This window comes from Heterodontus francisci, chromosome 3 (assembly GCF_036365525.1).
Source record: "Heterodontus francisci isolate sHetFra1 chromosome 3, sHetFra1.hap1, whole genome shotgun sequence".
In the NCBI taxonomy this organism is placed as follows: domain Eukaryota; kingdom Metazoa; phylum Chordata; class Chondrichthyes; order Heterodontiformes; family Heterodontidae; genus Heterodontus; species Heterodontus francisci.
This window is the reverse complement of record NC_090373.1, coordinates 134793526-134810580: the sequence shown is the minus strand read 5'-3', so window position 1 is coordinate 134810580 and position 17055 is coordinate 134793526. Positions and strand designations below refer to the sequence as shown.

Sequence of the window (17055 nt, the reverse complement as noted above, 5' to 3'; positions counted from 1 at the left end):
GTATTTGATTATTCCAGTGAAAGTTGATGCAATATAACTTGATAGTCATTTCACACACTGTAAAACACTGAACAGCATACAATTACATGTCAAACTTCACGAATGGTGGTTTTCAAAACAACCGATTTTTTAAAAAAAGGTTTGCTGGACATGTGCTGATAATATCCACTGTCATTACATTTCAAGGATATCCTTAAAGGCATGAGAAAATATAGAGCAAAAAACACTCAAACAACTCAAATGTCCCACTGATTACAAAAAAAACATAAGCTATTATCGATTAAGTCATCCATCTTAAACGTTTTAAACATGTAAACATGAAAAAAGATTTAATTATACCCTTCCCATACCATGCTAAACGTAGCACCAAGAAGTTTTCCCAATACAGTGCATGCTCAAAATGTTAGGTCTTTGAAGTGAGTTTTGTTTCTTTCCTTGAAACCAGTTTTCCTGATGTTTCTAAGGCTTTGTCACCTCTCTAGGGGCCTTCCTTCCACAGCTATGCACCAGCAGACATAATAGGCCTGCTCCGTGCTAAAACCTTGCAGGCCCTAGCTCTATCCCCAGTGACACTAGTTCTAAGGCAATCTGCCATCCAGATTGCGAACACATTTCAGCTTCCACCTTTGTGGCTGGCCAGCTGCAGCGCCCCAATCCCAACCTGCAGATCCCAACTCTGACCAACACCCTCTCCCCAGCTGCCATGTTAAGTGTTGACAGATCCAAAATCAGCAGCTACCAAATCCAACAGCCTATACTACAACTCTCCTGGCCTCATTTCTCATTCCCACTTTCTCTTTCTCACATTTGCATTTTATACCAGCTCCTGGACAACTATATCCCCATCAGATTCTGATATCTATTTCTGAATCCATCCATGTTCTTGCTACACCCGCTGCCAATCCTGATGCACACCCTGGATTTTAGCAAAGGTAAAGGAACATAAGTTACAGCCAAACAAATACATCAGGAGATAGGAAATTGCAGACAGAAGGATGGTGAGATTTGCAGAAACAATGATAATGGAAGAGTCACAGACAAAGAGAATTACAAACATCACAATGAGAAAGTGTGCAGGAGCGATGGAGAGAAAAAGACAGGGGAACAATAAGGGATTTAGCAGATGAGCTGAGCCAGGGTTGAAATCAGAGTTGGAAATAGGCAGTCTTAGTGATGTTCACCAAAGCTACTAAGTATCATCACCTCATTCCATAACAATATGAAAGGCACAATTCAGCATAGCGGCACCTCATCAGACCCCTTTCCTATCCTGAGTGGCGTGAAACAGGGCTGTGTTCTCGCACCTACACTGTTTGGGAACTTCTTCTCACTGCTGCTCTCGCATGTATTCAAGTCTTCGGAAGAAGGAATTTTCCTCCACACAAGATCAGGTGGCAGGTTGTTCAACCTTGCCCGTCAAAGAGAACAAAGAACAAAGAAAATTACAGCACAGGAACAGGCCCTTCGGCCCTCCAAGCCTGCGCCGATCCAGATCCTCTATCTAAACATGTCGCCTATTTTCTAAGGGTCTGTATCTCTTTGCTTCCTGCCCATTCATGTATCTGTCTAGATACATCTTAAAAGACGCTATCGTGCCCGCGTCTACCACCTCCGCTGGCAACGCGTTCCAGGCACCCACCACCCTCTGTGTAAAGAACTTTCCACGCATATCCCCCCTAAATTTTTCCCCTCTCACTTTGAACTCGTGACCCCTAGTAATTGAATCCCCCACTCTGGGAAAAAGCTTCTTGCTATCCACCCTGTCTATACCTCTCATGATTTTGTACACCTCAATCAGGTCCCCCCTCAACCTCCGTCTTTCTAATGAAAATAATCCTAATCTGCTCAACCTCTCTTCATAGCTAGCGCCCTCCATACCAGGCAACATCCTGGTGAACCTCCTCTGCACCCTCTCCAAAGCATCTACATCCTTTTGGTAATGTGGCGACCAGAACTGCACGCAGTATTCCAAATGTGGCCGAACCAAAGTCTGATACAACTGTAACATGACCTGCCAACCCTTGTACTCAATACCCCGTCCGATGAAGGAAAGCATGCCATATGCCTTCTTGACAACTCTATTGACCTGCGTTGCCACCTTCAGGGAACAATGGACCTGAACACCCAAATCTCTCTGTACATCAATTTTCCCCAGGAATTTTCCATTTACTGTATAATTCACTCTTGAATTGGATCTTCCAAAATGCATCACCTCGCATTTGCCCTGATTGAACTCCATCTGCCATTTCTCTGCCCAACTCTCCAATCTATTTATATTCTGCTGTATTCTCTGACAGCAAAGACCAAAGTACGGAAAGTCCTCATCAGGGAGCTCTTCTTTGCTGACGATGCTGCATTAACATCTCACACTGAAGAATGTCTGCAAAGACTCATCGACAGGATTTCAGCTGCCTGCAACGAATTTGGCCTAACCATCAGCCTCAAGAAAATGAACATCATGGGACAGGACATCAGAAATGCTCCATCCATCAATATCGGTGACCACGCTCTGGAAGTGGTTCAAGAGTTCACCTACCTAGGCTCAACTATCACCAGTAACCTGTCTCTCGATGTAGAAATCAACAGGTGCATGGGAAAGGCTTCCACTGCTATGTCCAGACTGGCCAAGAGAGTGTGGGAAAATGGCGTACTGACACGGAATACAAAAGTCCGAGTGTATCAAGCCTGTGTCTTCAGTACCTTGCTCTACGGCAGCGAGGCCTGGACAACGTATGTCAGCCAAGAGCGACGTCTCAATTCATTCCATCTTCGCTGCCTCCGGAGAAGCCTTGGCATCAGGTGGCAGGACCGTATCTCCAACACAGAAGTCCTCGAGGCAGCCAACATCCCCAGCTTATACACCCTACTGAGCCAGCGGCGCCTGAGATGGCTTGGCCATGTGAGCCGCATGGAAGATGGCAGGATCCCCAAGGACACATTGTACAGCGAGCTCGTCACTGGTATCAGACCTACCGGCCATCAATGTCTCCGTTTTAAAGACGTCTGCAAACGTGACATGAAGTCCTGTGACATTGATCACAAGTCGTGGGAGTCAGTTGCCAGTGATCGCCAGAGCTGGCGGGCAGCCATAAAGGCGGGGCTAAAGTGTGGCGAGTCAAAGAGACTTAGCAGTTGGCAGGAAAAAAGACAGAAGCGCAAGGGGAGAGCCAACTGTGTAACAGCCCTGACAACCAATTTTATCTGTAGCACCTGTGGAAGAGTCTGTCACTCTAGAATTGGCCTTTATAGCCACTCCAGGCATTGCTTCACAAACCACTGACCACCTCCAGGCGCTTACCCATTGTCTCTCGAGACAAGGAGGCCAAAGAAGTAGTGATGGCGCAGATATGTAGTCAGAACTCATCTCGGGGTCAAACACAAACACTGAGATTGTGAACAGTCCGGTTTAGTCTCAGACAGCTGTCATGATGGAGTCACTAAGCATTTTTACTCTGTGATCAATGTCACATGAGATGAACTTATAACACACTGCCCAATACAATATGCGGCTCCTCTCATTATTAAACAAGGTATTCCCCAACTCAATGAGAATACAACAGGAGATCTACTATTTTTTTTAATGTTCTGTACACTTACAATTCAAGATAAAAACAAACCAAAACAAAAGTTAAAGCACTACCAAATCTGCACAGCTCATGTTCTGACCTCAGTAGCTGTACTGGATGAGTAGAAATTTCCTCCAACGGCTGTTTTTGTGTAAACTGGATGCCATACTTCACTAAATTGCAAGAGTGACTACACTTCAAAAGTATTTAATTGGGTGTAAAGTGGTTTAGATCTCCCGAGGTCTTACAAGGTGCTAAATGCTGGCAGTCAATCAAGCAACAAGCTATCTTGCTTTTTATGAAGGTTGTATCTTTGTCAGAAAGATGGTATTTCTCTTTCTTGGCCTAAACTGCCAATTGAATTGTTTTTCAAGTGCACATTAAAAATATTAAAATTACGACTGCATGAAAAACAAGGAATTCAAAGCCAGAAGAGAAACTGTACACATTAGTAAATATATATCAATGCAGCGTAGTTCAGAAGCTAAATCATACACCAAACAAAGGACAGCGCAGCACATAATCTAATTTACAGAAAATGCTGCAAATACTCAGGTCAGCCAGCATCTGTGGAGAGAGAAACAGAGTTAACTTTTCAGGTGTAACTGGTTTTAAATGAGTACAGAGGCAGGGAAAGTGGGAGAGGAGGACCAAACAAAAGAGAAGGTCTGTGATGGGGCAGAAGGTAGGAGAGATTAAATGAGAGTGTCATTTTAACAACCTGATATAGTTCTTAATATTTTCCAGTTCGAATGAAAGGACCTGAAACGTTAACTCTGTTTCTCTCTCCACACATACCAACCGACTTGCTGAGTACTTCCAGCATTTTCTGTATTTTATTTCAGATTTCCAGCACCTGTACAATTTTGCTTTCGTCACAATCTATTCCAGTTTTCCCCCCTTGGTGGAAAGCAAGGTAATGACACCTTTGTGCTAGTGCTACCTTTGCTCAGGTTTCCAGACACCAGCATCTGCTAGAAAGCTTCCAGGAGTTTACACTGTTAAATTCAACACTCTTATCCAAGGAGTAGACTCAACCCCAAGTTTTCACGAGTTAAACACGAGGATAATGGAGTTGAATCATCAATGTAATTACTGGAAGTCAGTTCATGGATAACACTTTTCTGGAATCCAAACTAAAATGACATCCAACACAAAAACAGTTCAAGTTTCTCACAAAGACTATAGAATTTATATTTGGTCTGGGGAACTCGATTGAATAAGAAATCTTTGGGCAACGTTTCATCAGCATTATTGAATGAGAAAAGATAAATGTATGTTTAATGCTCATCACTAAGGAAAGATAAAGGTACCAGAAATTGCACACCAATCATTTTGTCAGTACAATGAGATAACCATTTATTTGCAGGATTGTCTTAATTACGTTGCTCTGTATCACAACACCAGACAAGAAATAACTAATCACAAAAATATGACAGTCTTTGTATCTTTCCTGTTCTATAGAAGTCCCAACTGACTCTCAACCATCCGAATCTCCATACAAAGAATCCCAACTGCACTGGCTTCTTATTCCATTCCAGCAGGAATCCAAACTTACCAAGCAGGTGCCTTGAGTTTGAAGAGCTTCTCAGAAGCCATAATAACTCGGAGAGGATCATTTGCTAACATACTGGCGCCAAGGAAGAAACCCACATCCCAGTAACTCTGTATTTTTTCCAGGTTCCCCTTCTTCCCCAGTAGGCTGCTCAGTTTCACACCTGCAGAAATTGGAAACATCACCAAGATCAGCATCGATAGAGAAATCAGATATGCTGCGTTAGATTGTCTTATTTAAGCAAAATTGAATGCATGTGAATATCCTAGCCAGACTGACTGAAAGCCATGACTATATACTTCTGATTATTTCAGTCTAGCCTCAGGTTCAAATTTTATAGTTTAGAAAATTCGCCTTGTTTTGAAATCAATTACATGCTGAAGATCATTGGGTCCTGATATGTCCAATTTAAAACAAAACATCTTTAAAGATGACAGGTAGACTGCAGTATGTATGACTGTTTAGTGATCAAATTTTAATGACAGTGATACTAAACTTCAAAAAAGAGGATTTATTCCCGAATATATTCAACTGAGCTTTAGTCAGTTAACTTGATGACCGGGAACACTTCAATTGCTTCAACCATTTTAAATTAAGAGTCTGGAAATTGCAATACCCTTCATTTTTATTTTAACTAAATGTAGCAATCATGAAAGTAACGTGCATTTAATTTCCCCCAAAGCTTTATCTAAAAAGTAGGATACTGTCATCAATGTACTGTGTACAGTTATGATTGTTTATTTCAGACTACAAGTTGACCATAGCTGGCCTGGCTAATAGATGAACGCACAGCAACTCAGAAATAACAACAGTTGAGCAGGTTTCCTAAAAAGCAAAACTGTGACAAGTCAATGGCAAATAAAGACCTGGAAACATAGAAAATACAAGGTTGTTTTACGCATCTGTAATCAAATTGCAAGGTTATATGATACAACGCTCCCTGCTCATGATTGTGATTATTTTATTTAGTCCTGAAATTATTTCAGATACTGAAGCAATCCGTATAAGACGACATGCAGTAAGACGTGAACAACATTCAAGCTTGGGCTGATGAATGGCAAGTAACACTCACGTCAGACTATTGCCAAGCAATGACTATTGCCAACAAGAGAAAAACTAATCATCTCCCCTTGACATTCAACGGCATTACCATTGCTGAATCCCCACCATCAACATCCTGGGGATCACCATTGACCAGAAACTTAACTTGACCAGCCACATAAATACTATGGCTACAACAGCAGGTCAGAGGTTGGGAAGCTGCGGCAAGTGTCTCATCTCCTGACTCCCCAAAGCCTTTCCACCATTTATAAAGGCACAAGTTAGGAGTGTGATGGAATACCCTCCACTTGCCTGGATGAGTGCAGCTCCACCAACACTCAAGAAGCTTAACACTAATCCAGACAAAGCAACCCACTTGATTGGCACCCAATCCACCACCTTCACCACTGGTGCATCGTGGCTGCAATGTGCACAATCTACAAGATGCACTGCAGCAACTTGCCAAGGCTCCTTCGACAGCACCTTCCAAACCTGTGACCTCTACCACCTAGAATGACAAGGGCAGCAGTTGCATGGGCGGCACAGTGGCGCAGTGGTTAGCACCGCAGCCTCACAGCTCCAGGGACCCGGGTTCGATTCCGGGTACTGCCTGTGTGGAGTTTGCAAGTTCTCCCTGTGTCTGCGTGGGTTTTCTCCGGGTGCTCCGGTTTCCTCCCACAAGCCAAAAGACTTGCAGGTTGATAGGTAAATTGGCCATTATAAATTGTCACTAGTATAGGTAGGTGGTAGGGAAATATAGGGACAGGTGGGGATGTTTGGTAGGAATATGGGATTAGTGTAGGATGAGTATAAATGGGTGGTTGATGTTCGGCACAGACTCGGTGGGCCGAAGGGCCTGTTTCAGTGCTGTATCTCTAATCTAATCTAAACCACCACCTGCAAGTTACCCTCCAAGTCTCACACCATCTGGTTTGGAACTATAGCGCTGTTCCTTCACTGTTGCTGGGTCAAAAACCTGGAGCTCCCTCGCTAACAGCACGGTGCGTGTACCTACACATGGACTGTAGTGGTTCAAGAAGGCAGCTCACCACCACCTTCGCAAGGGTAATTAGAGATGCTCACATCCAATGAATAAAAAAAAGAGACACTTAATCCCATTAATCAAAGCACTGCATAGTCTAGTAGGATACAAAAAATGTGTTGGAAAACTTCACAAATTAACAAGTGCTGCAGGCAACATATTAGTCTATAGCTGCATTGACATTCAAGTCACCAAGATAGCTGGACGCCCCCTCATACATACACCAACTGTTGCAGCTGCATTAAGACATTTGATGAAACGCATTTGGAGTCTCATAATCTTCTCAAACAAAATCAATTTTATCTCTTTGTTGCATGATAGTTTTGGTCCAAGCATAAATTCAAAGACTTCATGTATATACATACGATTTATGCAAAGATTTGACTATTTAGCCCACATTGTACTTGATTTGATGGCAAGTAACTAACATACAAGATATAATGAGTAATATGGTGCACGCTCTTAGATTTTGTTAAATTTAGCATTGAGGTCTAAAAACAGATCTAGGCCCTGATTATTTTTTTTTATTCATTCATGGGAAGTTGGTATCACTGGCTATGCCAGCATTTATTGCCCATTCCTAATTGCCCTTGAGAAGGTGGTGGTGAGCTGCCTTCTTGAACTGCTGCAGTCCGTGTGGGGTAGGTATATCCACAGTGCTGTTAGGAAGGGAGTTCCAGGATTTTGACCCAGCGACAGTGAAGGAATGGCGATATAGTTCCAAGTCAGGATGGTGTGTGACTTGGAGGGGAACTTGCAGGTGGTGATGTTCCCATGAATCTGCTGCTCTTGTCCTTCGAGGTGGTAGAGATCGCGGGTTTGGAAGGCGCTGTCTAAGGAGCCTTGGTGCGTTGCTGCAGTGCATCTTGTAGATGGTACACACAGCTGCCACTGTATGTCGGTGGTGGAGGGAGTGAATGTTTGTGGATGGTGTGCCAATGAAGCAGGGTGCTTTGTCCTGGATGGTGTCGAGCTTCTTGAGTGTTGTTGGAGCTGCACCCATCCAGGCAAGTGGAGAGTATTCCATCACACTCCTGACGTGTGCCTTGTAGATGGTGGACAGGCTTTGGTGAGTCAGGAGGTGAGTTACTCGCCTCAGGATTCCTAGCCTCTGACCTGCTCTTGTAGCCACGGTATTTATATGGCTACTCCAGTTCAGTTTCTGGTCAATGGTAGCCCCTAGGATGTTGAAAGTGGGGGATTCAGCAATAGTAATGCCATTGAATGTCAAAGGGAGATGGTTAGATTCTCTCTTGGTGGAGATGGTCATTGCCTGGCACTTGTGGTGCGCAAATGTTACTTGCCACTTATCAGCCCAAGCCTGGATATTGTCCAGGTCTTGCTGCATTTCTACACGGACTGCTTCAGTATTTCAGGAGTCACGAATGGTGAACATTGTGCAATCATCAGCGAACATCCCCACTTCTGACCTTATGACTGAAGGAAGGTCATTGATGAAGCAGTTGAAGATGGTTGGGCCTAGGACACTATCCTGAGGAACTCCTGCAGTGATGTTCTGGAGCTCAGATGATTGACCTCCAACAACCACAGTCTTCTTCCTTTGCGCTAGGTATGACTCTAACCAGCAGAGAGTTTTCCCCCTGATTCCCATTGACTCCAGTTTTGCTAGGGCTCCTTGATGCCATACTCGGTCAAATGCTGCCTTGATGTCAAGGGCAGTCACTCTCACCTCCCCTCTTGAGTTCAGCTCTTTTGTCCATGTTTGAACCAAGGCTGTAATGAAGTCAGGGGCTGAGTGGCCCTGTCGGAACCCAAATTGGGTATCACTGAGCAGGTTACTGCTAAGTAAGTGCTGCTTGATGGCACTGTTGATGACACCTCCCATCACTTTACTGATGATTGAGAGTAGACTGATGGGGCGGTAATTGGCCGGGTTGGACTTGTCCTGCTTTTTGTGTACAGGACATACCTGGGCAATCTGCCACATTGCCGGTTAGATACCAGTGTTGTAGCTGTAAAGGAACAGCTTGACTAGGGGTGCGGCAAGTTCTGGAGCACAGGTCTTCAGTACTATTGCCGGAATATTGTCAGGACCCATAGCCTTTGCAGTATCCAGTGCCTTCAGGCAATTAACTGCACACTTTCGGGGATTCAGTCCCTTTAAGGGACGAGTTCCCGCCTCCTAGAGCTGCTTACCAAATCGGAAGGCTGGCAGCTCAGCAGTACTGACAGTGTCACTGGGAGCAATAGTGACTGCTGGTATTGCAGGAGGCCGTGCAGCATCGAGGACATCTGGGACCCCGGTAGAGATGAGTGGGGTCGGGGTTGCTGGGGCTATTCAGGCCCAGGGGAGAGGTTAGAGAGAATGGGGGGTGGATAGGATTTCCTTGGCCGGGGAGAATGGGGGGGGGGGGGGGGGGGGGGAGGGGGGGCAAATCGCTGTCGGAGGGGCCCTCTGCCAAAGGAGGGACACCCCCCTGATCTTACCTGTTGGGGTCCCCCTGTGGCAGTGGGCCCCCCCCCCCCGCCCCTTCTCAAATTGAGGCAGAGATGAGAACAGACCCTTAAGTGGTCATTAATAGATTACTTAAGGGCCTCAATTAGCCTGGGGCCATCCTTGGCCTTCCTATGCAGACTAAACTGGAAGGCATCTGGAAGGCGATGGGCACTCCGCACCAACCCCGCCCCCCCACGCCCCCCAACCCCCATCCAATGCAATTTAATGGGCACCCCCACCTCCATTCCCATCCCAAGGGGACCCATAAAACTCAGCCCCTAGACTTCCCAACCAGTGGAAATCACTTTGTGGGATGGAGGGACTGGGGTGAAACTTTCCAGAAGCTTCCTTCAATTGTCAGATACAACCCACGATGTTGTAGATTATGTTTAATCAATGGAAATAATGGATGTGATGGGGTAAAAAGAAAAACCTTTCATGAGTCAGTGCTTTCTTAAAGATTGGTTAAAACCAAGTTTAGAAGGTAAAGCCTTTAGTTCATTCATGGGATTATTTAATATATATATCTATCATATTAATGATTCATATAGTCAAAAGACAACAGCAGAGAAACAAAATTTTTCATTGATTTCAATGATAGAAAAATCCAGCAGGGTATACAGTGGGCAGTCCAAAGTTGAACTGCATCCCCAACATACCCCTGCCTGAACCAATCTTCCTTCACCCCTGCACCATATGTAACAATATGAATTTACATGCTCAATGTCTGCACAAACTTGATAACCTTTTCTGCTGATTCAAAAACAAACAAGAGAATCTGTCACTCTTCGCTATTTCCTCTTTCCGTGGTTGTGGTCGAGAAAATTTATTTTTAATTTTGCAGATGCATCTTAAATACAAATGAAACTGAGCCTTCATTAGCTCAAAGATATACATTTGAAATGTTTCTGTAAGCTGTGGCCCAAATTCCATAAGTGGGGGGGGGGGAAATGGGAAAGGAATTGGACGTGAGACTAAGAGTGGGCAAGTTTTCTGCTCTCCCCACTAATTCCTCAGTGGGTCTTTGAGTGCACCTCGGAATTCTGGCCAGTATGCCCTCATTGTAGCCCAGGAAAAGTAAATGTGGGTTCCGCTGGTGGATCTTCTCGGCTCAACCGATTGGATCCTTGCTAGGAGGAAAATATTTTAATTCCTCAATCTAAAAGGGGCTTGGAGCTCTCTCCATTGGGACCATAAAGAACGCTCCAAGTTTCCAGGATTATGCCGAGATGGACACCTCTTCAGGCTTGGGCCACTTGCTCTGATAGTTACAATGATCGCAGAATTTGGATGAAATTAGTGGGTCCTCCAGCAGTTGGGCGGGAATGCCGCTGCACTTCTTGTGGTGGAGCTCCAAGAATTTCAGCCCCAGTAAGTTGGCCATTTAAAGGTTCTAGGAGCTGCTGGAAGTGGCAGCACAGGCTTCTGTTCAGGCATTTCCGTGCAGCAGCAGGATGGCACTGCGCCAATGGTTCAAAGTGACAATTTATGGAGAGGTTTGGACTCTACCCTGTATTAAAATGAGTTGTGTCCCATGGAACAGCTTGAGCTGTTGCACTCTGGTGCAAATGCAGCAACAAAAACAAAACTTGACTTGATGGGTTAAATAACCCTTTTTGAGTCATTGGGTTGAACTTAGATTAAATTTCATCTCCGGTGCCGGGCCGAAAAGGCAAGGGGAATCCCACCTCAGCCCTTTGGAGCCCATGCCGGATTCTCGGGCAATTAACTGTTTGGTGCCAGAAGCCCAGTTTCTTTAAAGACAGCAATCCAACCTCTGAGTTGCTGGCCAATCACAGGGCTGGCAGCTCATTAGCATTGGCAGCGTCACTGGGAGCGGTCGCCATTGCCAGTACTACACCAGGCCGGGGACCAGGCCCAACCCTGGAGTCCTGAACCCAAGGTAAGTGAGGCCCTGGCAAGGGGGAGGAGGGTGGACATTGAGGACAGGTGTTAACAGAGGGGCAGCCTTTGCCACCAGGGGCTCTCCGTGAGCCACAGATTGTCCACGGAGGAGGGCCCCTGCTCCCCCCCTCCCCCTCTCAGGGAGGCCACCTCATTTCACTGCGTTACCTCCCTGCGTGGTGGAGGCCCCCCACTGCTGGTTTAATTCCAGCAACATAAGGAAGAGGCCCTTAAGTGGATAGCAATTGGCCATTTATGGGCCTCAATTGACCTCTGGGCGTGAAGGCCATCTCGCCTCTGGCTTAATTGCAGTGCAATGGGCCCTCTGTCCCCAGCCTTCCGTCACAATTCCATGGGCCCCCACCCCTGCCTTCTAGCCCATCACCTGGGGGCCCATTAAATTCCACCCATTGTTTTCTTATACATTCTTTTAATCAAGATTAGAAGATAATGCCTCTGGTTGGAGAAAGTACTATTTCCAGTCCCTGGAGCCTTAACTGTGCTGTGTTCTGTGGTTTCTTAGTCAATTTGAAGGTGTGCCATCTTGATTAAGCATTTCTTTATCAAAATACACCTGCTGGAATGTTTATCAAGGTAATGTTCCTGATAAAGAAAATTGTCCAAAAGACAACCGACATTTTGAATGTTGAATAGCAGCTAATTTTAGTACTACTTAAAATAACCAGGCTTATTAAAATATTTACAGACAGTAAGTAAAACGAATTACCCGTTTTGTGCAGTTCAAAGGATGTGTCAAACTGATGTCCTGCTGCGAGGAGGAGAACAGCTAAATTTATCCCAGAATGTACCGTTGGCTCAGATTCAAAAGCCTTTCCATACCTTGAACAGAGGTTCCAGTGTTAAAGTAGCTTTACATTTTCAGATGGATATCTTACTGTAAGCAAATTGCACGGATAAACCTCACAGTATTTACATAATCAGTGAACATAACTAACGTATGCAAGCATGCACTGGACCAACTGGAAAAAACTGCTGATGTTTATTTAGGACATCCAGTTTAGAAATAACCACTGCAAATTTATTTTTAGTCAACAAGAAAAGTCTCAGCTTTGTGAGAACGAGTACTCACAGAGTCAAAAATGAATCCCATAAATGCAGAAAGCACATAAGCCTTTCAGCACCTAAAGGGGAATCAGGACATGCTTCCCAACTAAATAGGAAACATGGGCATATGCTTACCCACCCAAACCATCATGTTCACCAGATAGTCAAGTATAGCCACCTGATAGATTAAGGATTTAAATAGTATTTCAAAATTAAAACCACGCAACAGGCAGGATACAGGCTGTACAAAAAGATGGTTATCCTTCTACCTGTGAAAGGCATCCTTTTTAAAAAGGCATCAGTGCATTTTAACCTGTGGTCATCATAGCACCTACTTCACATATCCAGTAAAAAAGTAAAACCGTACAATTTACGTCATTTCGTTTTCTTCACCTTGACACTTATACCCGTATACACAAATACAAAATGAAAGCTAAAAAAATATATATTTGTATGATGGCTGAAGCTGGGAAGGGGCACAGAAGATGTGCATTTTAAAGGTTCAATAGTCACAAACTTGCATCTCCTTGTTAGCTTTCACAAATGACTCAAGAAATAGTTTGACATATCAGTTTGTGTGTGAAAATATTTAGCAATATATTGCACAGAGAGTACATGCAACATCAACATGCTATAGGTATCTCCTCTACCCCAATAGAAATCCAGTTGCAGCAGTGGCATCAATGTACCCCAGCCCTGCTGCATAAAGAGCTCAGTTTGCAATTTTAGTCAGAATTATATTAATATATCTGTCTAAGGTAATGGTCAGAGCATCAGATTTTGATGCTGGGTGCTTAATTTTTTTTTTCTCCTATCGATTCCCTGTCTGGGCACCTTTTTCTATATTACCAGCTGAAATGTTTGTGAACAAGAGCAACTGAATCAAATTTTGCTTGATGAAGGATGCTTGTTATTAAATCTAAATTAAACATTTATATATGTGTTGATTATGAAACAATGCACAATGGTACTAGCTTATATTCTTACCTCTATTACTAGCTGCCAGAACACATGGTAGAACTGGCCTATGCCAGGCAGTGCAAAACCCCCAGAACAAGCAACCTACTCAGTTTACACAAAGAGCTCACTGTAGACTGATGGGGTCAGTTAGAAGCACACATCAAGGAGGGGATTGAATATTTAGTGAGAATATTTGCATAGCTAAGAAGGAGCACTTTCAATCTCTACTCTCCTCTTTCAAGCCCCGAAAACAGACATATGATGTCTTCTTCCCTGACCAGGCTATAAAAAGTCAGTGAGTTATTATGTCTTCATTGCACAAATTGGGTTCAGGTATGGTAGCTCTGTAAGACAAATAACGTAGAGTGAATGCTTACCAATAAGCACCATTATCTCGGCTTTCAGTGTCCTGGAAGCCAGAGTCCAGAAACATGTCCTTGTAGATTCTTCCCAAGAGGCAGTATATGTCAGATGGCACCTGCTCTCCTGACTGCACCATTGGCAACAATATAGCAATGGCACTTTCTCGGTCACCTGAAAGATTTCTCCTACACAAAAAAAGTATAAAATTAGAGATGGGTGAATGATAAATTTCAGAAGTTTGTTTGGAATCATACAATCAGAAATGATGACAGACAATTTTCTGATATCATATAATGAGAAAGGTTTGCCTGATGTATCACGTTCCTCAAAGCTGCGACTTTAAGCAGTCTCAATTGCAACTTTCAAAACACCTACTTACAGGCCTAAAACCGGAACCTGCAGTGGGAGGTGTCTACTATCTTTCTGTGGGAGAGCAGGGGGGCTGTTGGTGGTAATTTTGTGGGAGGACTGTCACAGATATCTAGTTGTACCAGTAAATTCAAAAGTTAACTGGATGGTACCTGCGCAAAAATGTGCTGGAGAGGTATTGTGGAATGTGACATTTCCTAGACAATGAGACCAGGCAGATGGACAGGAATGGTCTTTTCCAGTGTAATCTTAGCCATGTCACCTCAGGGAAAAAAATAAGAGAAAACCGGAAGGTGAAGTAATTTATGCCAGTCTCACACAGCTTCCATGTCCAAACTTAAAATTAAACAAACCAATGGCAAAGGCTTCATGAGTCTGTCCTCAATTGGAGACTATGACGAGGTATGGTAAGAAACAAAGCAACACAAAAACAGAAAAATGGAGCAGCAATGCCTTCAACTTTGTAAAGTGAGTTAAGGAAGTGAGAAAGAAGGAGCTACCTGAAAAGGGCAAAATGAGCAGTTTTTGCTGCAGTGTTTACCCAGCATTATTAACAAAAAAAGAAAATCACCATGAACTGGGGTATGTTCTAAGAAAACATAAGGGAAAACATTTTCTGCAGCACTATTTTCGGAGTTACAGTTATATTGTTTAAATGTTGGTTGCACATTGTTTTGCAGTTGAACGAGGAGAGCTAAAAGACACTCGCAGTTTTTTGGAGGCCAGCAATTTTACTACCATGAAATTTACATACTGATGTCACAGAGTATGTACTCACTTCAGCTATGGCTTTTTGCTAAGAGCCAGAACCTGAACATAGGGTCAACTGAGCAAAAAAAACAAACTCCGCCTCCAACGTAAAAGCCCAGCTACTTTCAAAACAACAGAGTCGCAGAAAATTATTTCAGCTTAAAGCAAAGAATTTACCTCTTGCACATTCAAATTTAGTTTTAAAATGCTGCAACCTCTTGCCAATTCCTTACTCTCTGCGGGACAGAACTAAATAGTGTATACTCGGATACTGTTCTTTCAGGATTGTGTCCAACCAAGTCATTTTACTGTACACAGACTTTCATTTGGACAACAAATTAGCACTTGGATGGCTGCCACTTACATAGTAAGATGCATGTAATAACAGAATTAAAACAATATCTGTGAGTACTGTTATTTACAATGAACTGAAGGTTAACCAATAATAAACAAAGAAGTTATTCATGGGAAACAGGGTTGAAATTTATACAGAATTCCCAATGGTAACTGACAGAACTGCAAAATTAGCAACAGTAGATCTATGTTTGATTACTAAATAGTTCTCAGGCCCATTATTCCTTTCACAATCATTTATCGTACTGCAGTTAGTCTTCTTCTTTCTTCTTCTTTTGGGCCTCCTTATCTCGAGAGACAATGCAAAAGGTCACAATTTTAAACATGCCTTCAACAAAGGCACAGATGAATTACTAAGCATATCAAACTTTAGTCTACACGTACACAAAACAAAAATGTTAAATAACTGCATATTCTAAAAAGGCACATTGCAAAAGATACACACAAAATAAAATCAATAGAGACTTAAGAATTATTATTTGTTGCCAAATAATTCTCATCAGGACTTGTAGCTGTTAAATGCCCCAAATTTGTGGTTCTCATGACAACAAAACTGTCAGCAGTCGCTGTCGTTACCATGCAAAATCTGACAGCAACCTCTGCCATTGACACATGCGCAGTTAAATACAGAAATCCAGAAGCTGCTGTCAGTGATACCCAGCTCCTCCACAGGGTTTGCTGTTGCAGTCTTCCCAGATGCAATCAGACGGAATCAGTGAGGTGACGTGAACTTCAACTTTTCACGCACTATTCTCGCTGTAAAACCATTGAAAAAGTTCAACCCCATTGAATGAAGTGTCATTGAATTTTTAGCAGCATACTAAATCATAATTACTGCTGAAAAACCTTTCTAGCCTGAAAATCTAATTTTAGAAGTCTGGAGGATTATTCCCTCCATTCCATGATAAAAATTTCATAGATTTTTTAAATAAAAATTATTTTTGAAGTTTGTTTATATTGAAGCTTCTACCTTGATCCCATGCATCTATCCAACTGTTATTTTGCTCTCTTATAAATAATTAAAAAGTGAAGGACAATCTGTGCTTTTTACTTCACAGTTTTCTGTCTATGAGAATTCTTCAATTTGATTGGCTGCTCAGGCTGCTTGATGACTTCAGGCATGATCACTCTTGGATGCCAGAAATCTCCCTATAGATGATGCCAGAATGAAATTGAAGTCATAACTGGGGAAATCAATGCCACATATCCCCCTAAATCTTTACGTCTAACTCACTTCAAGGTCACCAGCAAGCATTATCCCTTTGCTGCTGACCGCAAAATACAGGCCAATATATCTCACTGCATTTTTGTTCTGTGATGTTTATTTCCATCCATCATCTCCTTCCCAGAAAACATGTGCTCATCTCCAGAAATGTTTTCAGCCAGGTGAGCTTGTTGATTCACACCACTGACACATCCATAATTGCTGCTAATTTGAGATACTCCATATATGAATGTCAGTTTTACCCTGGGACAGTGAACTATCACAGCTGAGATTGCAGTTTAATTTATTCTGAGGATTGTGAATCCACTTGAAGGCTAATTTAAACACCCTCTCACCTCCTTTGATGCCAGAGCTGAAGTAATACATACAGTACAAAGTTTCAAATTGCTTGAATACATTGAT

The 17055-nt window shown here is 43.1% G+C and overlaps 1 protein-coding gene across 1 annotated transcript in view; it reads right to left on the bottom strand.

Annotated features, from left to right (window-relative positions):
- The window catches only part of LOC137361137 (mitogen-activated protein kinase kinase kinase 5-like), a 221031-nt gene that overhangs the window by 102867 nt on the left and 101109 nt on the right, over positions 1-17055 (bottom strand). Inside the window, 3 exon segments of the mRNA XM_068026081.1 lie at positions 5125-5284; positions 12295-12407; positions 13970-14140. Coding sequence (XP_067882182.1) covers positions 5125-5284; positions 12295-12407; positions 13970-14140 — 444 coding nt within the window.